Here is a 27636-nt window from a genome sequence, read left to right on the forward strand (position 1 = left end):
TTGCTCAGTGAGATTTCAGTCCAGGTGTTTGTACTTGTGCTTGAGGGAGAGCAAGCGAGAGAGAATTTGTTTTAATGGGTGAACTGCTAGACCCGGCGCTCTGTTCGCTGTCAACCTGTGTTTAATGTGCTGAATGTGAGAGCTGTTAAGGTCAGTGAGCAGGCAGAGAAAAGCCTCTCTCTCTTTCTGTAACGGGGGATTAAAGTGGGATATCTAAGTAGTTGTTTTATAGATGTGGGTGTCACCTTGTTCTCTTCTCCTCTACAAAGGTTGAATAGTAGCGCTTTGAACCCCCACCTCCCTCCCCCTTTTCCATCAGTTCAACCAACAAAACCCCTAATTAGACCTTCAGCTCCACAACCATCCGGCCTCACATCTCTCTGCACGTGCTTTCGTTCCATATTCACTTATTCAGAACTGGCTTTTCATTTTTATTATGGGCACTTAGTGATTAATGAAGTTGGCACCTGTGAATGACATTCTTAGAAATGCTCAGAAATGAGGCATATTTTGTATTAATGTTAGATCTCCTGCTGTAGCATTGCATTTATTTCGGGCACTCATAAAGCAGTAATAATATTAGTGGTTTTAAAGTTGGAAAGCAGAAGCAATTGCAGTTGAGTTCACAGATCTGAGAGTCAGATGCTCGAGGAGAATTCTGAGAATGAGAGAAACAGCGTGAGATCAGCCTGTCTCGCACATCTACAGCCTCCCGGGCCACACGCGAGCATTTCTGCAGGGGTTGCACGCTTAGGAGAGCCATAGTCTTCCAACAGGTGGCATCATACAATGCAGTGTTACTGTGGAATATTATTGTTCTGCATGTGTGTAACATGGTACAATATAAAAATAAACAATGTAAGCAGGCCCCTGCATAAATTGCTATTAAATCTTTAGAATAATGATTTTTTTTTTTTGATGAGAATAATGACTCATTCATCATTTGTTCCTGGAGTGATGATTCTGCACTGATTCACACACACTTCCCAAATGTCAAGTTCAGGTAGAATTGGGTTAATAAACCTTAATGACATGCCATTTTTCTAAGAATCACAAATATCTCACAAAAACTCTCTTTTTCTAAACTCGCTCCCTTTAATTTTTGTCTTTCATTGCCACCATTGATGAACTGTATCGCGTTGCCGTGGATTTCCTGCCATACGCAAAATAACATACTGAAATGAAACAAAAATAAAATAAAATATAAAAAACTAAACTTATTTTATATCACCTAGTTAACAATGCCACATTTTTTCATTTTAATTTAGTTTAACTTCATGTACTAAAATAACTCAAACTAAAACAGAAATAAACTATAGAGACAACTAAAACGAATAAAAATGACACAAACACAACACAAAACGAATAACACTTTAACTAAAATTAACATGAAAAAATGTAAATCCAAATATTAACATGAATATTTTATCTCAAAGCTAAAATAATTTTTTTTCCAAATAGATATAATTTTATTCATGCAAAATGCTAATTTTCCAGGCAAAGGTAAAACACTTGGCAATTGATTTTCCATGTTTCGAATAAGAAAAGATGTCAGTGAACAAATTAATATGAGTGAGCAAAACCTTATTTGTAGACATATTTTATGTATAAATAGAAAATTTATGTAAAACAAATATAATATTTACTTTTAATTGTAATCATACATACATTTTCTGTTAGGTTATAGTACAAACTGAATATAAAACAGCAAAAGTCTATGGAAGGTCCTCATTTACAGTATAGAGTTAAGTAAACATGTTTGTGTGTGTCTTCACAGATCTAAAGACCTTACTTATTTGTGTCTCCGGTTATATGTTTTAATTCTTTTTAACATAAAATCAATTGCTTGTCAGTTGAAAAAGGACAGGATTAGCTTTCAAACAAATTACATAATACATCATATTCCTTTTTCAACCTGTGGTATAAATGAAATAAGAGCGAGAAAGAATGAGAGACTAAATGACTGAGAGTGCACATTTAAATTGCTTTGACTTGTAAGAGAGAGTGTTTTGTAGCTCCCCAGACAGCAGCATTAAGAAGATAGAAATGCTCCATCAATTTATTGGCCTGTACTGTTACAAAACACTTACGTTTGCAAAAGTAGATTCAGGAGTAAAGCAGACACAGTAGTGGCATGGCATGTATACATGGAAACTTTCAATACAAATGAAACTACTAATGCATATTGGCTACTACTATATGACATTTTTTGATAAGATTCATCCTTGCTGTTGAATGTAACTTGTTCAAGCTAATGGAGATGAAACTTGTGGGCCTGGCGCATCCTGGGAACATGATGCTGTGTTTGTGGCAGAGGGCATGTGGTTGCCAGATCACTCAGCCAATGTTCTGCCTTTTGCAACCCCATGACTGGGTCTGTCTGGCATGGGTGGTGAGTAAGTGCAGAACACGTGTAACTAATTCTGATGCAAAACGCATCTAAAAGTAATTAAGAGTTAACATCTGTTGTTTTGAGTCTCAGGGACGGGGCGCATGTTAAAATGACAGATGCACAGAGTGGCTCTTCTCAGCTCTCTTGCTCTATCGTTTCACTCCACCATACATCTGTGAGACTAAATTTAGGGTTACATTTTTAAAGGGTGGCTGTGGGGGTGATGAATTTTGGGAATGATTTGTAAAGCCTTGGGGAGAATATAATTTGTAGGGATGTAAAACAAAACAACACATTTTGAAAAAAGACTTGTTGGTAGGTTGCCTACCATACTTTACTTTAAGCACTGTACAATAAGACCGGTTTTGGGTTCACAGAATCATGAATTGGATGCATGATTTTTAGGGAGGTTTTACATGGAACACAACAAAATGCAGGATTCATTTTCTAAAGTTGGACTTTTAAATGACACCATTTCAAAAACACAATTTACATGAAGAGAAGCATGGAAAACAGTTTGAGATATGTCACAGTGATTTTGTGTATTATAAACAGGGGTGCACATAATTTTTTCAGCCTTGTTTCATAAAAGAGCTCCTGGAGATTTGGTTTTCACACTGCATATAGTGTAACCCATTAAATATAACTATATAAAAAATAATAGTGATAAAATTGTTGCACTTTATTTCATTTTTTTTTACTAAATAATAGAAGTGTGATAATACTATTATATTTTAAAATAAAAAGGGATTATTAAATATATTTTTTTTTACAAACAAACTTAAAGGAACAGGTTGTAGGACCTGCCACGAGAGGGCACACTATCAAAACAATAACAATCGCGTGGTTTGATGACACTAAGAAGGAGCATGGAATGATGGGATTTGTTGTCTTCTACCCAACCGCTGACGGCCATCAGTCAGACGGAAAGATAAATCATGGATTTAACGCGAGTTCAACGATTTGCGCGAGTAGATTACATACAAAGTCAATGCAAAGATGCGATCAGACTATGGATCAGACGAGTCCTCGCACGGGTCTAGAGAAGCGATGCCCCGCATTTGGCGTGTATGTCCCATAATACTAATCTTTTTGATCGTTATAATAGCATACGTTTTCTATAAAGATACGAATCAAAACAACTCACCTGTCGAGTAAAACACAAGCGAGATCGGCATCTCTTTCTAGTTGAAGTTTGTCACGAAGCTACTTCCGCATTGGTCCACGAAACTGTTGTCATGTGGTTTCTACGTCAGTAAAGGTGGTAACAAAGGGTAACTGACATCATTAACAGGCGACTGCACTGCCCCTTGTCACTGTTTAAAATTTGACTTTTCATATGATTTACAAGTAGTTGAAAACATTAGAGATATTGTTAGTAATCAGCTGGGCAAAATATATATCACTAGCCTAGTAGTTTTTGGATATTTTACTGCAAATATCTTACAAATTGTACCTTTAAAACTAAAATGCTAATATTTATGATTTTTTTTTTATATGAATTTCATCATTTTCAAACTTAAAATCAGCAAGCTTTTATTTTGGCGAGTTGCCGGCATGTGTATGCGCTGCCGACTGAAGAGCCTCAGTGAATGAACAGTGCTTCAGTTTTTTACAGTGCTTCAAAAACAGCAGCGGATAGCCTAGATTTATACTGTACATTACTTTCAGTTCAAATTGAAATCTTATGCAGCATTACTATTTGTTGAACCAAAAAAAATATCCTAGTAATTGTGCATTAACAGCTGTCAACCTTGTCACTGAACAAATGAGGGGTCTGAAGTTATTTGCACAGCTCTTTTTTTTTGTCACTTGTGCACATCTGCGAGAGAGATTTATACATCACTGAGATTGAGATTTATACTTGTATACATTCGTATCATTTGAAAGCTTAATAAATAAGCTTTCCATTGTTGTATGGTTTGTTAGGATAGGACAATATTTGGCTGAGATAAGCAGTTGTTCTGCTTAATATTTTCTGAAAACTGTGCTATATTGTTTTGAAAAAAAGTTTAAATATAAGTGTGTGTGTCCCTATTTTAGATATCAAGTGTGGCGACCAGAGTGTCAGCAGTCAATCATGATGTTCTTTTGCTTTGACATCTCATGTTGTCTCTGCTCACGGATGGACTCTCAGAAAAGTGTGCCTCAAAATCCCTGATGGCCTATTAACTGCATCACATCCACCTCATTCATGATCCACTCCCACGCGCTGCAGGGTTGTGTGATGCAGAGTCCCTCTGGCCAATTATGAGGCACAAGATCATTATTATTGTCGCAATTACTATAACTTTCTCTATGTAAAAACTTGTTAACAAGCTCTTTTAAACTGTTGCAGTGCTATGCTGCATAAGAATTCTCCCTTTTCAGTCGACACCATCTCAAAAGTAAGTCCTTGATCGGACGCTCTGTCAAACGTAATAAGAGTATAGTGTTAAAGAGCTTCTACACAATGACCTTTTCCACCTTGTTTTCCTGTAGTAAATGTTGAGCTGTGCTGTCTGTGTGTCATAATGGGAAAGCTCTGGTAATAATGCTCCAGAGAGATGTACTCTTTGCTTATGTGTGTCTGTGTGTACTGGTGCAGTCTGCGCTATGTGTTTGTATGGCTGATGTCACTCACTGAGGTCTGTATAAGCAGACTTTTAATACTGAATTAATCGCAGGAGACTTTGAAGTTACCGGCTAGCTGAATGTCATGTGAAGTTTGCAACAAAAAAGAGAGGACATTCTCTAGAGGAAGAGTTTAGACCTGCTGTGTGTGTGTGTGTGTGTGTGCACTCCTGAATGTGTTATTAGTGAATGATACATGGTGATTCATTTCCAAACAACTTTAATAATTGAAGGGGTGACAATTATCTTGAAGAGATTCACGCAAAAATTTAAATTCTGTCATGATTTACTCGCCCTCATGTCATTCCAAACCCATGAGACTTTGGTTAATTTTTGAAACACAAATGATGACAGTTTTTATGAAGCTTGAGACGTTTCTGTCCCTCCACTGAAAATCCAGTAAACCAAAATGTATAAGATCTAAAAATGTATAAAGGTAACTTTAAACGAATCCATACGAATTAAGTGGTTTAATCCAAGTCTTGTGAAGAGACAAAATTGCTTTATATGATGATACAAGGTGTTCATATCCCTTCACAAGACTTGGACTAAACTATTTCATTCATATGGATTCCTTTTTTTACAATGACTTTCAAAGGAGGGAGAGAAACTTCTTAGCTTTCATTAAAATATCTTCATTTCTTTCAAAGATTAGCCAAAGTCTTATGGGTTTGGAATAAAGGCTAGTGAATGTCAAAATGTTCAGTTTTGGGTGAACTTACCTTTACATTTTTTAATGGTTCACAAATCTCTCTAGATACATTAATATAGAAAACAAATAATAGTGTGAGATTTACAAAAATATATGTAATTGTTAAATATTGCTCAAAAAGTGATGTATACAAAGAAGGCAAGGTCAACAATGTTTCTCATGTGTTAAAATGACTTTTAAGTGGTTAAGAATTGATGGCGCTAGTCTTATTATCACAATGAGCAGTTCAGTTTGTTAATTCATCCAACCAATATGAACTGATGACCATGTTGTCATAGTAACCCAGCTATATTCACATTCAAGTATCTTATTAAATGTGTTGTTGGTGCAAAACTAGTAATTACAGCAAAACATTTACCATTTAAAACATACTTGGATGGCTGCCTGGGTTTGATTTCATCAGGTTCTTTTAGCCTGTCAAGGACAGTCTTGATGATCAAATTCAGCTAGGATAAGACAATCTAAAAATACAACTGCTTAAGTGAGTACAGTTCATGAACAATTATTTCCTCTTGTGGTTTTAAACAGTTAGTGAAACCATGTATTCTTAGAAAAGAACTCTGTGATTGTCAAGTGCAATTGTTTAATTAAATTATAGCATCTACACGCATAACCAAATCTCTCTCTTTGTCTCTATCTCTTTTTTAGGACTACGCTAAGAATGAAAAAGCCATTGCAAAAGCCTTGGGGGATTTGAAGGCCAACTTCTATTGTGAACTATGCGACAAGCAGTACCATAAACATCAGGAGTTTGACAACCACATCAACTCTTATGACCACGCACATAAACAGGTAAACTTCAACAGCAGGTGGTTGAGCTCATTAGAGGGAGAAGCAGGAAGGAATGCAGAAAAGAAAGGAATAGGGATTTAACTCTTCCCCTACAGTCTACAAAACCATTACTACCGTCAGTAAAGTGTCTCTGAACATAATATGCATAAAAATGATGGTGTGCTTCGTCAAACACACCACTTGACTACAGTTTGCTTTTGTTAAAGTTATTTTGTTCCTCCAAATAGTCTCCAGGTGCTTCTTGTGTCTACAGTTTACTTTGTGTCCCCCAGCAAATAATGACATGCAAATTATAGTCAGTCATCTAACTGTTAAGTGTAAACACTATATCTGGAAAAAATATTTGCAAAGTACATCACTAAGCTTCCCTCAGGTAGTCTCTTTAGTCAGTTGAGATCCGTGTGTTCTGGTAACTGATATCATGTTGGGGCAGGTGTGTCACCCGAAAAGAGTTTGTGTTGTGTTTACAAAAAGTAACTAAAACTGTTGCACCTTTAATTACTGCACTTCAATCTAAAGTTCTAAAAACTTCCAGGAGCACAAATAATGCACATTTTCTATTATAATCAACATTCTGAGTCAATCTAACAGGCAAAGCAAATTCAAATAGACTGCTGTATGGTTTCATGGGCCATTTGCCATATGCTTATAATGAACAGTTGATACCCGTGATACCAAGGCACAGGGCTTAAAGATCTTTAGCTTGCAGCAATTGGCGCCGGAAAAAAATAACCCTACATTAAAAAAATAAATAAATAAAATTTCGCCTACCAATGGTATGAGAGGAGCACAGCTTTCACTCTCAAACAAACTAACATTACTAGCCAATCAGAATTTTTCACTTTTACCCAGCAAACCATTTTTGGTTCCCAGAACATTCTGCGAATCTTCGTTTTTGGTTCCCAGAACGTTCTCAAGAATGTTCTCTTTTGGTTAGCCAGGAAAGTTTTCTTAATGTAAATAGAACATTCTCTTTAGGTTAAGGAAACGTTCCGGGAACCTTCTGGGATGATAAGTTCATGATATAGCTTTCATTCTTCAGGTCAACCATATATTCATGAAAAAAAAATCTGTTTCAATAAGGAAAGCAGTAACTTTGCCATAGCATCCCTTCAAATGTTAAAGGTGCCAAAGTTTTTTTTTTTTTTTTTGCTTTAAACCATGAATGCAAGTATTGAGCATGGGGCTGTAAATTGTGTTTTATTAGTTATTTAGTCTATTGGGGATTCATGTGATGTGTATGAAAAGGAATCACTTTAAAACTCTCTAACACTGTCTTTCATCTTTCACTTATCTTCTCAAGTTTGGGTTAGGCAATTGTTTTTGGTTACACTTTACAATACGGTGGCACTAATATGTATTAATTCATATTTAACTAATGCATAGATAAGTATGAGTTAATGTGTAACTCAAGAAGACTAAACAATTTACTAATGATTACTGCATCATCAACAAATTAACTTTCAATATGATTCATAGATTAGGTAAACAATACATTGTTATTAGTTAAATGTGTCATATTGTTTTAATTCCATACTAACTAATAGTGTAAATTCATTTTGTTGATTAACAAAATGGGTTGCAGCTATGCATTTTAACTTCCAGTTGTCTTTACATCATTAGTTAATATAATGTGTTATTAGAGAATTAATACACTATGACACATTTAACTAATAACAATTTATTAATTACTTAATCTATGATTAACATAGAATGTTAATTTGTTGCTGATGCAGTAATAATTATTAAATGGATTAGTTCTTTATGAGTTATGCATTAACTTGTGATTATCTGTGCATTATTTAAGCATTATTTAATGCATATTAGTGTACCCATTTTGTGTTAACATTTTCTTTGATTTTTTTGAATGAAATTAATATGTTTATTCAGCAGAGACATATTAAATTAATCAAAAGTTACACTAAGAACATTTATAGTTTTATAAAATATTTCTATTTAAAATAAATGCAGTTCTTTTGAACATTGTTGAGAAAAAACATCACAGTTTCCACATAGATATTAACTGTTTAACATCACAGAAACAGCTCTAATAAATATTTATTGAGAAAAAAAATTGAGAATATACATATACATAAGCAGATTTTTGAGAAGTATGTGACACTGAAGACTGATCATACCATCACAGGAAAAAATAATTGATTTATTATTTATTTTTCAACAGAATGAATCACATAATGTTGAACAATTTAAAAGTCAGATTGTTATTAAAAACTATTTCCATAGACTCCTTTTATTTTGTTTACAACTTTTCTTAGGAATAAAAATTAGCCTTAATATTAGACTTAAAATATTTTAAGTCTTGAAATCTTGATGCCTATAATGTATATAACATACATATATTCAGTCATCACTTTTATAAAAAAAGAAAGAAAAAACAAATGAGAAGAGATAAGCCAAAAGAAAAGTTTTGCTAAGGAAATTGATGGAGAGATTGATAGGAGGAATAGATGAAGTAAGGAGGAGAGAGCCTAGAATGCCCTCACTGGTGCCAGGATCTCAGACTGGAGTCTGGTGCCCATCTGTGTGGCATCTGAGATTAAACATGTTCCCTATCTCCCTCAAGCAGCAGATAACACTGTATGTGCACTGTTATTATCCTGGGTGCTGTCAGAAAAAAACTGGTCCTCTAACAAAGAACGGCACACAGAGCCATTAAACTCCCTTCATCCTTCAGCCTTGCATGTCTCATTCATCATAATCCTGCTATGATGCACAGAACAGAATAAAAAACAAACATTCAAAACTATACACTAATGAAACATTTCATACATACTGTTACATGAAATCCAAGTGAGAAGCAGAGAGTGAGAGATATAGAAAGAGAGTTACGCAACTCATTCTGAAGGAGCGCTCAGTGACAGCTACACCAAAGACAGACAGAGAGGGAGGGAGGAAAGTAATTACACATGTAGTTGCGATGGATTTCATCTCCGTGCAAACATGGCTCCGATCAAACCACAGATGACTGCACACTTGTTCGCCGTGCAGATGTGTCTGTTCCTGTTAGTCAAAGTCAATGAGTCAGAGATGAATGATGCCAGCTCAGCAAGAACATCCGTAATATTCCATAATCAATCATGAGATTTTTCAGCAGAGTGTTTCACATCAGCACTTTGTCACAGAGAAATTAGCATGTCATTCTTGTTTCTGTTTAATTAATTGTGACCAAACGTTTTTTCCCCCCTAGTGTTATAGGTTGAAATGAATCATCTTTGTTGTAAATGTAATAAATAATGCTGTTTTATGAAAGATATCATAGTAATACATCAATATTTTATCAATGTGACTTGTAAAATAGATTCATTTGAAGAAGAGTTGTGGCCTAATAATAATAGTGCTCATGGAGGAGACACATATATGTGAATATATTTTGATGTAATATATTATGATAAGAGATATGTTATTTATTATCCTATTGCATCACAATATATCTTTTTATATTTTAATAGCTCACTTATTACATCACAGTATATTCATATTTGCTGTATATATCAAATATTACTATACTGTGATACATTTATGATACAATGTATTATGTTTTTCATATGCTTAGGATATTTTGCAAGAGCCGTGCATGTAATCTTTGGTATGGTAATGCTAACTGATCATTAAATTTAATGAGGAAGAGCATATCATTTTCATTTTCAACTCATGAATCAGTAAAGTTTTACATTGCACATTGTTCAGGTCCAAAAATTGGCTAAATATTGAAGTTTCTAGTACTTTTTTATACTGACCAACTCTGTACTTGAGTAGCAAAATAATGTTGTTGGTCTGTGAACTGACTTTTCTAACAAGTCAGGAACCTCCCACATGAGATGTTAATTCATTTGAGGGCCCTGCAAAAGCAATGAAAGATGCTGTTGAACTCGTCCTGCAGGCATTGAGAGTGTTTCATTAGACCGAGTTATGTATAGTCGACTGTGTAAAATATGCATGCTGTGAGGTTGGCAGTTGAGGCAGTTTGGTGTGACCCCAACCCAGCCGCTTCACATATCGCTCTAGAAACATGCAGCCTGTCTGTGCTCCCTGGTCCTGAGGAACAATACTGTATATTTCACAACCCACAGAATCCCCAGTCACTTAGCATTTATGCATGTGCGTGTGTGTTTGTGTGTGTGTATGTATACTGTATGAACTGAAGTGCACCAAACATGTTTGAGAGGTTTGATTTAATTAATCTTTAAGAGCCACAAAATCTTTCCTAGATAGCTATACAAATCAACCAGCTGTGCTTCAATAAAAAGAGGAGGGAAAGGAAGAGGTGAGGCATGAGACGGAGGTTAACGCCAGTGCAACACAGAGAGAACCAGAGAAGCACAGAATGGAATAAACCCTCATGTTGAGGGGTCTAAAAAAGCCTAAGGCAATTTAATAGCTTGAAATAAATATTGAAGTCTTATAAAATGTTCTATTACTCATATTTAGGGTGAGAGCCTAGATATAAAAATGTGAATAAATGCAACGTACTGTAAATGCCAAGACTCGTTGAGATACTCTCAAGTTCATATTAAATATTCAGTTGGGTTTATTTCACTTTATTTTTGTATTTGTGGTAGGTTTAATTAAGGCATTACAGAAGCAGCATTACCGGAGAAGATACCAGTCACATTCCTATATTGTAACTAAAAGAAAACCTAAGTTTGACTTTGCTTTTCTAACTAATTACAGTTATATGGATTTATTAGAATTTAAATTCATTTTAACTCTACTTCCTTATATTGAAACTGAAATTTAAGACTTGAATTGGAATTTAAGACATTCTCAACTGGTTTCTGAATGGCACCAAATATGTGACCCCAAGCTTAAAAACAAGTCAATTTCAACCTAACATGAGGGTTAAAGCTATAATATGAAAGAGGAAAGAAGAGAAAGGCAAAAAAGAGAGGTAAATATTAAGGTTAAGCATCAAGAGGAATTTTGAACCGTTCCACTAAAGGCTAAGAGCAGAATCTGAAGGGAATCCCCTGCTAGACTCCCATGGCTGAGGTGGATTTCGAGCGATAGAGACCTACAGATATGAGCTTGGAGATAATCCATATTTCATAACCCATGGTCACTGGGGGGTGCAGAGGAAGGATTCAATCTGATCTAAAGGAGTCTAAGCCTAGTCATGTCTGTGTTTCTATAAAAAGCTCAGCAGGCTGCTTAATGTTTAAAAAATAGCTGAGGGACATGTGAGAGTGTGTGAGTGTAAGGTCTATCCTCAGGGCATTTAGGGGTGTGAGGGTGGGGGCGGCTCTGGGAGAAGAAAAAGAGAATCTATTTTTTACGCTGCACAAATAGTTCATTTGTCCTTCTATGAACGATTCCTGAGTGGCTTTGCACTCAGAGAGCATTTTGATAAAAAAATAAAAATAAAAATGAGAGAGAGAAAAAAGAAAGAAACATGGAAAAAGCGGTGGCTGCTTTCTTAGCTGAAAGCGGTGAGTCAGCAGCCTGAAATTAATGAATGGATAACAGTTATAAAGGGACAAACTCTATAGAAATAATTGCATGAAACTTCATTTGCAAAAGATGGAGAAATGTGTATGATTCCTCATGAACTTTTAAAAGTCTGAGGGTATTGAGAGCTGTTCTGTTATGTAAACAGCCACTTTAGATGTTCCAGTCATTACTCGAAACTGCATTGCAAGTATCTGATAAGACAATAATACAATCTTTGCTAGGGGCTCTACATCTATACCAGCAATTCAATATCCACTTTTGCTAGAAAAACTACATAGAAAAGCACAGGGCTTATATAACCAATGTGTTGCATTACCTGTTTATACTAATACTGACATCACAATATCTCTCTTTCTTTAAAGCCCGGGAAACATAAAGCCAACGATCAGCCATTTACCATCGTCGGGCCGATGGTGAGTGACGGTCGGGCTAGTTTGTTTGGTGTGTTCCACTCGTCTGGCTCACATCGCGGCAGTTTGCCCGATTTAACATGTTGAATCGATGTCTGGGACGTAGGACCGTTGGCGAGAGCTCTGATTAGATGTTCAGTTTAGCGAACAAGTCAGTGCAGAGAATTAAAGCAAAAGTGATAAAAACAAGCATGTGAATGAAGACTGTTTAAATGTTACGTGATCTTTCCCAATTATTCTAAAACGCAAATGTTTTCATAACAACATGAGCCGCTTAAAATGATTAAAGTTATCGTTACTGATATTCAAAATGGTAAGCGAGCGCTGCTTTGTATACATTTCGTATATCTGCATTTATCTCGTATACCTTTGTTTCAGTATCTCCTTTTGAATGATGAATATATACTATTAATAGCTTCTGATATGAACAGCTCATTCCTCTCAGGCATGCACAGAACGCACGTGTTAGTTTGCCGTCAGCTGTAGTCTGTGCAGATTGTTCTAGCGCAGATTTGTTGGATCTGATGCTGCCGACGCGAGTCGACAACACCGTCGGCTTTTGTCGCCGCTAGTTCTCTGAAGTCGGCTTGGTGTGTCCCGGCCTTAACATATACACAACTAACTAACGTTATGAAAACCAGTTTAAAAAAAGAGCTGCAAACTACTAGGTACATGAAATTGTTTTATAAGTAATTATATAAAGCAATAGAAAGTGTTAAAAAATATATAAAAAAGATAAATTTGTTGTTGTTGTTGTGGTTGATATTATTATCAATATTATTACTATTATTATTAGCAAATATTATCAGGTCAAACGTTTGAAATATACATTTTTAAAAATGTTTTTGAAAGTCTCTTATGTTCACCAAGGCTGCATTAATTTGATTAAAAATGCAGCAAAACAGTAATTCTGTGAAATATTATTACAATTCAAAATAACGGCATTTTTATATATTTTCAAATGTTATTTATTCCTGTGATGGCAAAGCTGAATTTTCAGCAGCCATTACTCCAGTGTCACCTGATCCTTCAGAAATCATTCTTATATGCTGATTTGCTGCTCAGTTATTATTAATTGTTACTGGTGCTCAATTAATTACTAATAGTGGTTCTTATTGTTATCAATGTAGAAAAAGGTTTTTGCTGCTTAATATTCTGCTCTGTATTTTTAAATTCTGTTCAGTAAATGGTACTTGAAATAGAAACATTATTTATTGTCATGTTTGATCAATTGTGAATGTGACCTTGCTGAATAAAATTATTATTATTTTTAAATCGTACTTCAAAGCAAACCCAAAGTTTTGAATAGTAGTAAATAGTAGTTTCCTCCAAAATATTAAGCAGCTCAACTCATTTCAGCACTGATAATAAGAAGAGAGTTTCTTGAGCAAAATCATTATATTAAATTAAAATTAAATTTATGCATTTAGCAGACGCTTTTGTCCAAAGTGACTTACAGTGCATTCAGGCTATCAATTTTTACCTATCATCTGTTCCCGGGGAATCAAACCTCCAACCTTGCGCTTGATAATGCAATGCTCTACCAATTGAGCTACAGGAACACAGGATAACTTGGCACACATAGCATAAAAAACATTGAGTAACAGACATTGCAAACAAAATGTGTTCCAACACTCCCCAGTCTCCCCTACTCAAAAAAAACCCATCAGCCTGTGTGTTTGTGTGTACAGCAGGAGAAACAGCTTCTGTATGGATGAAAGCTTCCCCGAAAGCTCCTTACCGCACCTTCCTGCAATATCCGGTTCCAAATCTCCTCTCCTCCCTCTCATGCACTCACATCCTTTCAGCTTCAAAGGGTCTCCTTTCCTGATCCTCTCAGGCACCTTACGCACGGACTCATTACAGCATTCAAACATATACGGAACACACAAATGTTACAGATCACGTAACCTGACAGCCTGTCATCTTAGGAGCTGCTGAAAAGGGTCAAAAGGAGTTTTAGCAGACAGCTTTTTGCCTGCGGCCCAATGCTAACACTCAACACATGAGCCCCGTATGTGGTGTGCATCAGACGGCACAGGATATTGGAAGTGTCTTTGGTGGATTATCTGCCTGCGAACGTGCAGATTGGGTTGAGGATAATCCACACGTTGATGTTTTTCTCCTGAGGTGATCGAGAGTGACAGTTTATAATCAACGTTAAGTAGAAACACCCGCCAAGGATTATATAGTTCCTTCACTCGCGGCTGTTAGGAAGAGGTTTGCAGAAGAGACATTGTTTCAGCTGGTAGTCTGTAATCTTTAGTTTGAATTCCAAATTGCTAGATAGGTGCTTCTCATGCGTGGGGTTTTATCATATTTCCAGGAATTTTATTAAATGTCCTCCTGAGCAAAATGCTCCCGCTCGGCACAAAACTGTCCATGGAGATGGTTTGCACAGAGAGAAGGGAGAGAGAGGGAGTTTTTCATTTTCTTTTCAAGTAAATGCCTGAGGCTTATCGCTGCCTCTCTGCACCAACTGCAGTTGGCCACAGAATCAGTGCTGATGAGATTAGGCTGAGTGTGATTGGCGCAGACTCCCAGCAGGGAGTGTTTGCGCTGAAGGTGGCGTAATATAGGTGATAGGTTTTTCATCAGGCAGCCATGGATTTGGAAATGAGGGAACGTGCTGAATCGATGCCACACAGCAGAGTGCACAGCCATTAGTAATCTTTAATGGGCAAAGTGGCATGTTATCTGTCTTTGTTACATGGTTAAATAAGTAGAACACTTTACTAACACACACTGAATGCTGAGTAAAACTTTGCTACAGCAGAAACAGCACTACTAGGTGCAGGTCAATGTGATTTACACAAGCAAGACAAGATCCTGGATCAGCTTTTTTTTTTGTTCCTGGAACAATATTGGAACTTATCCTGCTTAATATAATATAATAATGGATTTTTCACTTAAATATTATATATGTTACCATTCGAAAGTTTATGGTCAATAAGATTTTTTCTTTTCTTTTTTTTAAAGAAATTAGTACTTTTATACTAATACTTTTATTCACTGAGGATGCTCTAAACTGATGGTCAAAGTAAAGTGTCAATAAATACTTTAGCATTGTTTCAAAAATTTGATTTAAAATAAATGCGGTTCTTTATAATTTCCACAAAAATACTTAGCAGCACCACTTTTTTATTGATAATATTTATAATAATAAGCAATGGTTTTGCGCACCGAATCTTGCGTACCAAAATGATTTCTTTACAATCATGTGACACTGAACACTGGAGTAATGGTTGCTGAAAATTCAGCTTCAGAAATAAATTACATTGTAAAATATTTTAAAATAGGAAAAAGTAGTTATGTTTCTTATGTTATTCTAAGATGTCTTTAATTAAATACATTCAGCATTTTTATTTTTATATAAAATCACTTTTATAGTGGAATTTTTTGCCATTAACAATGTGACTGAGCATCATACAATCCTTACTAAGGCTGTCTATTGATTAAAGTCAATTACATGATATGCTGAGATGTAAATGCAAAATCTAAGCAGCAAACTTTTTGAAACAACATCTAAACACAAGAACTCATTCATCACTCTCTCTATCAATGATTCTCTTTCCTGTTGATAGCCCTAGGAGAATAAGCTGTACACCGTGTCTCTCTTGGTCTCTCCGTCTTCCCCAGGAGGAGTAGGAGGAGGAGGATAGTGTTAGCAAACTGACCCTGCTCAATGACAAAGACAAAGTAAAGAAGTTGTTTCGTGGGCTGCAGGAAGATCGAGAGAAGGGGACTACTTGTTCCTCAGTATATGGGATGAGTGGGAGAACGAGGAAGCGGTGCACTGCTCTCTCTGTAGACTGCCAGGATGAGTAGGCTCTTATTGTCTTCTGCCCTTGTCAAACGCCTGGAGCTCTCCAGGGTCTCCGCAGCCCAGCTGAGACTCTATTCATCTCCATCTGCCACATCCCGATAAAGGTACAAGAGAGCACATTGTTAAAAAAAGAAACCGAGTTAGAAAGGGAGAGGGGGAGATATGACTCATTTTGAAAGCATCAGAGGACCAGCTATACCTGAGGGGAAGAACAGACAGATGGAACGGTGTTAGACAACTCGCACACATATTCGCAGACACAGGTGCACAGTCTATTCCGTTTCAATGCTTCATTATGCAGAGAATATTCTCTCTGTTTCTTAACGCCGCTTGATGCTTTTCCTCGTCTGTGTGTAAAAGAGAGAGAGGCAGTCCCACCTGTTTGTTGTGTCAGGTTTTAGACTGGGAGGCAGGTTGACTAATGTTGCTCACCTGTGCTCAGTGGCTCAGGAGGTCCAGAGAGGCCTGTCACAATATGGCAGATTAAACTAGAGAAACTGGAGCATACAGAAGGACCTCACACACACACACACACATATGCTCTCACAGTCGTATGCATACACTGTTTTTTTCAGTTAGCTTGATGAACAGGGCAACTTGTAGCAGATAGGCTATTGCAAATGGTGAATGGTATGAATTAAATTGTTCAGGGTTATAAGATATTTTTGAATCATGCAGATACTGATAATTTTGCTGGTACTAGTTTTAAAATAAATAAAATCTGCTGAAAACTGACCCACCTTTAGGTCATCCAAGATGTAGATCAGTTTGTTCCTCCGTAGGAACAGATTTAGAGAAAGCTAGCATTAAATAACTTACTAACCTCATTCAGTGAATGGTTGCCATCAGAATGAGAGTCCAAAATGTTGATTAAAAACATCCTAATAATCCACAATAATCCCCATGACTCTATTCTATCACCTAGCATCTTGTGAAGCAAAAAGCTGCATGTTTGTAATAACAGATCCATCAAGACATCTTATGAAATGTATGCTTTTTTTTTTAATTATATATATATATATATATATATATATATATATATATATATATATATATATATATTTTTTTTTTTTTTTTTTTTTTTTTTTTTTACTGTATATGTGCTTCTATTAAAAAAATATTATCAAACTATAGTTATTTCTTGCTGTATAGATAAACATGTTTAATATATTGCATATGTGCCACATTTAAAGACATTGAAAATGGTCAAAATATGAATTCCCATGACAGTGTGAACACACATCAACTGAATTCTGAATTAATGTGGCAAGTTGCGATGTTGTTTGTCAAGCGTAGACAACGAACAGCTACATCATGTTAACACCAGGCACGAGCCACATGGTTTCAAAACTAATCATTATAAACAACAAAGCCACCTCAACTGAACTGAAAAGTAAACAGTAGTTTTCTGTCTTGTGATTATGAAAATCATACCACAGATACTCTGCAGTAGAAAAGATATAGCCGAATATCTAGCTGTTGATATGAAAACATACCACCTAAGTATGCAAATATTCAGTTTGTAGAAAGATCTGCATTGGAGTTACATGACTGAACAAGGCAGCCATGAATGGCATTGAAGCCTGTAAAGATGACAGCTGTCCTCATGACCCAAACTGAAGGGAGCAGATGAACCGCAATGACTTTTCAAAATCACACACAAAAAAGTAGCAGACAGAAATCCAGTTCTTTGTAAGCCTGTACCCGGTGAAATATTAGAGGGTGACACCTACATGTCTGGGCTCTGCGAGGTGGACAGAGATGTTTCAGCCAATTAGGGAACAGCCTGCTCATGTCTCAGTGCTAAAATGGCAAATCTGCTAATATCAACAGTGAGCCTGAGTTCCCAGTCAGTGTCAGCTGTCAGACCAGATTTCACACTACCATTGCACGTGCATTTGTGTATGAATCATTGGTGAGCGTTATGAGCGATGTGTGTGTTTAATGTGTAATGTGATAGAATGCTGCTTGATACTCATTTCTTTGCAAAGTGAAGTGTTTGCTCAAGGTTATATAATGTGGAAGGTGACAGAAACTCTAGACAGGACAGTATATTAAGGCGGTATCTAGCTGTCCTGGAAATGTGTTCCTTGATATAAGATTAAGTAAAAAAGACGATTCACTGAATTTAAGAATTTCTTCACTTTTTGTAATGTTAATAATGTACACAAAACAATTTCTGTACATTATGTACATTATGTTTACATGTAAAGTCTGTTTGTGTGGAAAAAGCTGACAGCTACTTAATGGAAATGCTTTTTTATGCATTTGATTACAGTTGGTTAGTGAGTAAAATTAAGTTTTTGCCACTAAAATACTGTGTGCAGAAGTGGTGTAAGTGACTTTGACTCAGTGAGAAGTGGAGAAAGAAAGGGGAACACATGGTCAACAGAGTATGTTTTTTTCCTCCTCTTTATTTCTATATGGAGAGATCCCACCAGGCCAGCACCAATAAACACGTCCAGTTTTAGTGTTTTTTTTTTTGTTTTTTTTTACAGAGAGTTAACCATGAAAAAGAGAACTAATGAAAACCTTATGCTGTGTGCAGTTCACAGCATTTTATTGTCATTAAAATGCCTTGCACATCGGCCATAGTTTCCACTATAGTGCCTTTATATCTCTGATAAAGGGTCTTTACCTTGCACCCTATTGATGGGTTTCCTTTAAGGTCTATTAAAATTAGGATTTTTAGTAACAAAATAAAACCCTGAGGTCTGTTATCTCAACTGGTGAATCTCAGTGTGTTTGAGATGCCGGGCCCTACATTATATGAGCTGCACTACTTTTGAATTAAGATTCAGTATAGCTACTCCTGCTACAGGTTTATAAAAGTATCCTAATGGGCTTTTTTCGCATTGTAGTGAAAAGACATTTTCATCAATAATATGCTAAAGGGTCTATCATTGCACATCACATGCAGACAATCCTCTGTTCTTTCACATTGATTAATCCGTCAGTGTTTGATCATTAGCACACAAAATAATTGATTTAATGGACTTGAGGTCGGAGGTTAATTAGAGCATCTCATCACCTCCAATTCTCATTAATCCGAACACAACTCAGGGTTAAAGTATGTGTGTGAGTGTGATTTGCAGTCTATAACAAAGGATCAACTGGAGTACTTTATACTGTAAGACTTTTACAGTAAAAATAATAATAATAAGTTTAAAAAATCTGAGGATCCTTTTGCATCTTTAAAAAAACAAAACAAACAAAAAATAAAGATTCCTGCCCAATCAGTATGATCAGAGGACACGAGTTCTTTTTGACAGTTTAAAATATATTTTTCTTTGGATGGTTAAAATATTCTTTTGTTCTTCCTTATCTGTCAGTTATTCATGAGGCAGATGTTTCATTGAAATTTTAAATTATCTTCTAAAGGGGCGAAATCTAAGGCATCATGAATATGAGAATCTCCAGAGCTAATTATGAGTAGAGCGTTTAGACATGCTCATCAACATTAGCGGCAACTACTTTAATGTGCCTTATCAATCATATCAGTCATGGAATAGATTTATACTATAAAGATCTCATTCTGTCAAAGACATCATAATGTTTCCAGGCTGTAAAAGATCGATAGAGAGAGCAGTGCTTCCTGGAGTAACACTTAATTAAATAAAGAGGCTGACCTAGTGTTTTTGAAAAGCCATACAATTTTGCTTTTTTTTTTTTACGACTTGCATTAGTGGAAAATAAATTCAAGATGGTAAATTTCTTATATTTCTTTCAGTACTGAAAAATAGCGATAACAATAGTACAGCCCTTAATTCTGTAAGTTCTGCAGTGCTTTCTGAATCATTCACTTAGAAACTTCCATAACTGGTGGATGCTATATAGAGGGCCGTTCACACAGAATGCATTTATGCATTCCACTTCACAGGTTTTCCATAGTTTTTTTTAAGTAAGCACATGCTAGATGCATGTCTTTAAACACAGTTCTTGCATCTTGCCATTTTTTTATTTTATTTTTTAGCATGGCACTCAAGTTAATATACTGTAAGTGCAACTTAAAAAAATATATAGATTTATTTTTCCATTCCTCTGACCTACGTCTCACATTTTTAATTGCAACAACATGCTTCTTATGTAGCAATAAGGCAGCAAGACAAGGTTTTGCAAGATTTCTAAGGCATTATTAGTGTTTTTTTTACAATAAAACAGCACCCACATTCGGCCTTTGTGTTGACAGGTCAAAATCTGAAGACAATGAAAATCTGGTCACTTATTTTCTCTGCATGCTATTTAATTTCTTATTTATTTTATTTCATGAATTTCTCTTCATGTTACTGAATAGAGAAATTATGTACTAATAATGAATCACATCAGCAGTCAGTTCATGAATGAAGATAAATTTATTGAATTAACAAAAGGTCGGAAGTCACATTTCTGTTTATCTGAAATTTGTATATTTGTTTACTGAAGTGTGAGTTTGCTCGCCACCGTATCAGTGTTCTTGTTTTTGGAAGATGGAGTATACCCTTTTTTGGTTCCAATGGTGTGTGTATACTCTGAAAATCTTCTGTGCAGCTCCCTTGAAGCAGGCATCATTAGTATGTTTTGCTGTGTAAAGTCAGCGGGCTCTGTTGGGAGTTGACTTGCTAACTTCTCACAGATACAGTGTTTTTTTCCTGTCAGTGCTTGTCACCATGCAGCAGAGGGGAACTGTCCTCCTCTTGGCACTCCCTTCACACCTACCAACAAAAATCATGTGTGAATGCATGTGATCATAAAATAAAAGAGGTTCGGAAAGACTAAGGTGCTTTGGGTTTGTGACACACACCACTGACAGCTTATTCCACATTTTGGCTAATACCAATTAAAGACAACTGTATGTTTTTTCCTTTCTTTTATGTGTACAGTAAGTGTATTTATTACCCGATCAAATGAAACAACTGTGTACTGACAGTATAAGGGGAATACAGTGGACCTGAAGAAGGGAAGTAGAGGATGCAGTGGGTTACATTTTCATTGACTCTCACAAGTCCAGACAAATACAGTATGGTTTTCCTTTTATTTCCCTACTGAGTGAAGTCAAATGTGTTTGGCTGTGTTCATGTGAATTTCCATTCATGTCTGCTGAACAAATCCTGGCACCGCTGACACTTTTATTGTTTTGTGATTGTATTTTGGCTTTGCTGATTATCTGTTTACTTTGTTTCGATTTTTTCTTCTCTGCCCTAAAGGGATGAAGTGATAAATAGACAGGCATCTATCGGTGTGGTCTGTGCCATTTCAAAGGAGTCTTTTATGCGGAAAATTGAGATGTTTTTGTTTCTCTTTCAAATCAAAGGTGTCGAAAGGCTATTTAGGATTGTTCAGCCCCAGTTTGAACCCAAGCTAGACCTAGATTGATGTTTCTTTTCCTCCCGACTTTCCTTCTTTAGGGCCTTTTCCAAGCCAAACAAATGTTGTTTTCATGGAAAGCCTTTTCATGGAATGTTCTCCAGACTTTCTTATGTCTTTATGCCTATTTTTTCTTACAGAGGCTGAAAGAGTTGAAGCAGAGAGAATTTGCAAGGAATGTCTCCTCCAAATCCTGGAAGGATGAGAAAAAGCAGAAGAGAGCTCTGAAACGACTGCACCAACTCGCACAGCTTAAACAGCAGAGAGACAGGTAAAACATTTTATATTTAACAGTATTAGTTTGATATAATGCATGCATGCACCACATAGTAAATTTAAAGATAAATTAGATCTTTCAGCTCTGCCTAATAACAACACTTTCTTCTGTTCTTGCCAACAGTGATGACAGGAAAGGTCCAAAGTTAAGGTCTACAAACAAGGATAAGGATCCAGTTAAAATCCCCTCAGCTGGCAGTGGCAAGTTTGACACAAAACCAACAGCATCCTTGGTCCAAGACTCAACTGCCATCTCCACAAATATCTCTTTGAAGGGCTTGACCTCCAACCGTAAACCCCCACATCAGCAGCTATGTCATGAAAAGCATCCCTTACAGACAAAATCCTCTGCAGGACACCGGAGCCCCAGGACAGGGGTCTCATTCTGTTTCTCTAGGCGAGCTCAAATGAAGCTTGACTCCTGTGCATCTGTGTTCAGTGATGGACTTGAGGAGACCTGTGACTATCAAGAGCTCCAGCGCCATAGGCACAGACTCGCCTTAGAGGCCCTCTGGTCCTGCTCGAGCTCACCCAGAACCCCAAGTAATGATGACCATGATCTATCCCATGATCCACCGACTCTGAGATGGGCAGATGGAGACTCTCAGACACCACAAATGGAAGCACAAGCAGAACATGTGGAAAGCACTGAAATTCAGACAAACTACAGCACAAGTGAGCCAGAGAAGCTGGGGTATCCTGACACACAAAGTCCTGGAGCAGACTCGAAGCCAGCTGGTTCAGAGGATAGATTGCTTGATGGGGGGCAGAGGCCCAGGGCAGAGGGGGCTTATGGGGGATCAGAGGAGAGAGAATGCCTCAAGTGCCCCGGCCCTAATGTTTACACAGATGGACAGGGCACCATGGCCCAAGGCCAACCTCAAATACACAAAGGCTCACACTACCACACACAAAATAGCAGCAAACATGGTATTATGCAAAATGAGAAAAACTGTATATCAGAAAAACAGACAGAGGAGTATAAAATACACAAAGTGTGTAAGAATGAAAATACAGATTCTTTCCTTAATGTAATCAGCAAGGATGAAAGTGTGACAAAATGGCCTTTTGAGATGGTGCAGTACACATCCAACGAGCCACACGTATCCTACAGCTGTAACCCTCTATACTACTATTTCAAACACAAAAAGGGCAAAGTCAAAAGCATAAAAGCTATGGAGACAGATCTTGGTGTTGTCAACAAGCTCGCAGGCCAGAATGACAGAGCTGGGCCACAAGCACAGGATGTTCCTGAAGTTAAATTAGGTATTTTAAAACCAAAGAGACCCAAACACAGGAGAAAGGGGAAAAAACGTAGGTGTAAATTAGATGCTGTCAGGATCCGGCAAGCAGGCTGCGCATTCAAAACCTGCTCGCAGACAGAAGCTAGAGGACACTTTGAATTCCAAAGCACTCCAACCGACACGCCACAAAACAAGCAAGCGTGCAGTGAGAGGAGGCACAAGCTGGGGAAGAGGAAAAGATCAGTGAGAGATGAGACTTCAAATGAAAGTGACACCCCAGAGTACAGCCTCAAAAGCATTGTTGTAAGCTCGCTTTCCGCCCCGCCACGTAAAAGGAAGAAATGTCAAACGATGAGGGGGCTTGTGTCGGCACTGCACTTGGTAAAGCGAAGGCCTTTGCCATATTCTGTTCACAATACGACAGGAAGAGAGGATAATTATCGCTGGTATGACGACACCTATGACTCAAAGAGGGATGCTGCCTCAACTCCCACCAGTGACAAATCTGGGTCATGGAGTGGCCTGTCAGACTTAAACTCAGATGGGGAATGGCCTGTGTACCACACAGGGAGATGCTCCACCTCACCAAGATCAAACTATTTGTACCCTCTGAGAAAGGATCACAGTCAAACCAGGTCTTGCATTAGAAGTTCTTCTTACAATGATCCTCACTACAGTTATAGTCCATGCAGAGATTTTGAACATACGGGAGAAAGCTGGGATTACACAGACTCTTATGTCTACAATAAACATAAATATTCAACAGTTTGTAACAGCCCAGATCAGCATGAGAGGTACAGCATCAGAAGGCACAAGAGGTTTATTGAGGAGCATAAATACAGAGAGCACAGAATTCAACATACAGGTAGGCAGTTGTTTTATAGAGTCTATGACAGCCCTGAACCTCAAGAGGATGTCAAAGACTGGTGGTATGAAAGGCTTAGCCCTGTAGGTAGGAGGCAGCGGGAGAGAGAAGAACTTCCTTGGTCAAGTCCTGAACGAAGTGAATTCAAGTGGTATAACAAATCAGTGTCCATTCGTAGCCCTAGTTCCTCTAGTAGCACTAGCATCTCTGATCTTAGTGGGGACTGGTTGTCTAATTCTCATATTAGGCCATCTCCTACTAAACAGAGCCAGAAACATTGCAGTCATTCCGGATGGCCATCTGACAGATTGGTCAAGATCAAATCCTCCCATTCTCTTCTGAGAAAGAGGAGTCATTCACCTCCATTAGTTACAAGTAACCATGCAGCTCAGACTACGTCCTCACAATCAGGTGTTGGGATAGATCATGTTACAGACAAATGTAACCCAATGCAGACAGACCAGATGGTTGAGAAGGATCCTAAAGTAAAGAAAGCAAATGTCGCTCTCTTGTTTCCACTAATTGGTAAATTACCCTCTATTAAGAAAGGGGCAAGAAAAATAAAGATTAATAAAGATGCAAGTGCCAGTATAATTAACCAGGTTCAAACATGTTCAACTGTTCCATCAAATCCTCAAGTTATACCTCAAATTGACACTAATACTCCAGAACACTTACGACACACAAATGGGGAAAATACCAGTACATCCCAAGCTTGTCTTGAAAATGCCAAGGAGGACAGATCAACAGAAACCTGTGCTGCTTCACCTCTGAATCCAGACAAGACCTTGTCACAAAAACTCAACATAAGACACCAAGAGACCAATGCAGAAATTGCAGGGATTCATTGTCCAAAACGTACAACCCCTCCCCTTTCAGAGCAACCAATCACCTTCACTGATGATGAGATTGAGAAGTACAGATTGCTTCAACTCCAGGCCCAGCAGCACATGCAGCAGCAGCATCTTCAAGAGCAAGCATCTGCAGACATGACCCATTTACCAGTACCAACTCCAGAGCCACTCGATCAGACTACACTTTCAGCCTGTCTGCCATACGGCATACTCCAGTCCTCTTCTCCACCTTCTTCTATTGCTACACACCCTTCCCCTGTTGCCCTGCTGCCTCCCCTTCATCCCTCTCTCTCTCAGGCCCATTTTGCCCCTCCAATTCCTGCTGCCTTTTTTCCAGCACCACCTGCTACTGTGTTGGCAGCTCAACCCCTCCACCTGATCCCAGCCTCATCCCTCCACCCTGTTCACCCTCACCATCATTTTCATGGGTTGACTCTCCACCCCCTGCCTCCCGCTTCTCTGCTCCCCACGATGCTCAGTCCAATGCCCATGGCTGCCGCCGCTGCTGCTGCTGTTGCTGCTGCCAGCACTCTGCAGATCCACCCCCTACTGCACCCTCTGTTCCACAGCCAAGACCTTCAACGCCACCCTGGACCAACCAGCTAGCTCTGGTCCGAGAGGGGAAAGGAGAATAAGAAAGAATATAGTTTTGACTTTAAATGTTATACAAGACCCCTCCTAGTGTGTTGTGAACTTTCTGATCTTTAGGTTCTACTTTCAGCCAAAGTTCCTGTTGAGTAGTGATTTATTTTAATTATAAATTTTCATCTCTGTGTGTTGCAGTGTTGACTCAAAGACAGTGGGACTTTTTACTTTTTTGTTTACTGTTCCATTCTTCATACATCCTTTATCTCCCTGTATTAACACGCAGATGAACCTCTCCTGCCTCAGCGCACTGTGATTTATCAGCAGTTGAGCCCAATCAGCAGTTGGCTGAAATTAAGCATAACCTGAAGTCATATTAGAATGTTAATGCCTTTTTCAATTAGTAATAAGTATAATTAGCATATTTTTTTTACAGTTATGCTACCCAGCAAGTATTCAAAGGCTATTATTTATGAAGAACTAGGGAGATATCCTTGAGCAACCTTAAACTGACTAAGCAAAATGTACATGAAAATTGAGGAAAAAAAATCAGAAAATTCATTAAAATGTTCTTTTTAGAATATGCAAATTTACATGATTATTTGGTGCAGAAATACAGCATGTGATTGAGCTATTGTATCTCTTAATGGATCTCTTAATGTTCGCCACTTTGGTTGAAAATGTCCTGTTTTTAATTGTTTTGTTTTTTCTGTGTCGTTTAGTAGGGTAGAGTAAGTTTGTACTTGCTCAGCTGTTGTGTGGACATGCAATAATGTTTTTTCAATCTATTTAAAGTGTAAAATCTTGAACTGTATTTATGTATTCAAACTTTGTAATGTAAGGTATAATGAATAACATGCACTTGATTGTTCATTCATGTTCAAGATGGTTTTTATTCACTCTTATTTTGGTAGAGCAAGACAGTAGATTCATCTGTAAGATAATGTCATGGGAATAATAATAAATAAAATGTTATTCCAAGAAATGACAGTTTTGTAATTACTAGTGTCTTTGAGGTCAAGAATTTAACTTGAGTCTTTTAAGGTTCAGGTTTAGGCTTTGAAAGACGGAGTAGCGATTGGCATTTTGCCTGGAGGAGGACTGTGGCTGAATTGGCCTTTACCCACCTCTAAGAAACCCTCCACAAAATGGCGTAATACACGTCGAATTCTGTGAATGTTAACACACCTTCATTTCAAATGAGTAGTGCTTCACTGCTTAGATTTGAGGGACTGGGCTTTTATGTTAATGATGCTTCTCATTGCCAGCAGTGGCCCAATAACACAACTGCGCATTTGCACTAATTAACTCTCTCCGGTACGAGTCGTCTGCTCTGGCAAGCAAGAGCTCTAACTCTGCAGTCACTCACTGGCACTAAATGGATTGGTGATTTATATCTTCAAATTCAAACTGTGTTGGACCTGCCCTTTAATAAACACAGAGTGATGAAAGCAGAGTTGTGTCCTGCTGGACTGGAGCAATGACATATTTTAAGAAGCTGACAAGGTGTGTTGTTTTGCTTTCGGTAACATTTCACTGAGTGGAATGGGTTTCTCTTTCGAGTACACTTTATGTTGGAAATGCTAAGTAATAACAAAAGGTTGCAATGATGTTGTACACAATACATTGAATTGCAACTTTCATTACTCTAGCAAGCACTTTTGGTTGTTTCTGTTGGAAAATACAAACATGGACGTAAAAAGAACATACAGGACAGATCAATGGATGGTCACAGTTTGTCTGCTGCCTCTCTGACTCACCCAGGTTTGTGCCTCAGTGAATCAGAGGTGAGTTGACAGCCTCCTAATGATTTTTAAAGACTCAATTGATTTTTTTTCTTCACAAGAATCCATGCAGATATCCGGTAAGTCAGGCTACCTTTAGGAAGAGCCATAAGGGGAAGCAGTGTGTGGAATGGTTGCCCTCCCATGCCCCAAATACAGCCTCTCTGCTGGCAGACCTTCTGCCGTGTGCTCATACTCCACAGGACAGTAGATCAAACAGACTGTATGAAATAGAGAGCGAGGATAATTAGCAGATGTTACAGAATAAACTCACTCTTCAGCTGTCCGCTCTACACAACCAACCAAACTTACTGATGAATACAGAATTTTCACACTCAAAAAGAAATAAAGATGATGAACAGGGAGTGGTTAAATATGAAAGATGAAGAGAAGATGGAATGTACTGCTGATCAGAAATGTTGTGAAAAACAAGAGGAATCGAAATAGCTACAAGCTTCAAGCATTTACTTC

The 27636-nt window shown here is 37.5% G+C and overlaps 1 protein-coding gene across 1 annotated transcript in view; it reads left to right on the plus strand.

The window, feature by feature from the left end:
• LOC132158516 (zinc finger protein 804B) overlaps window positions 1-26357 on the plus strand; it is a 107473-nt gene extending 81116 nt beyond the window's left edge. Inside the window, exons 2-4 of the mRNA XM_059567949.1 lie at window positions 6366-6509; window positions 21698-21828; window positions 21958-26357. Coding sequence (XP_059423932.1) covers window positions 6366-6509; window positions 21698-21828; window positions 21958-25402 — 3720 coding nt within the window. The 3' untranslated portion in view covers window positions 25403-26357. The remainder of the gene's footprint in view (window positions 1-6365; window positions 6510-21697; window positions 21829-21957) is intronic.
• Window positions 26358-27636: the final 1279 nt, after the last annotated feature.

This window comes from Carassius carassius, chromosome 15 (genome assembly GCF_963082965.1).
Source record: "Carassius carassius chromosome 15, fCarCar2.1, whole genome shotgun sequence".
NCBI classification, from domain to species: domain Eukaryota; kingdom Metazoa; phylum Chordata; class Actinopteri; order Cypriniformes; family Cyprinidae; genus Carassius; species Carassius carassius.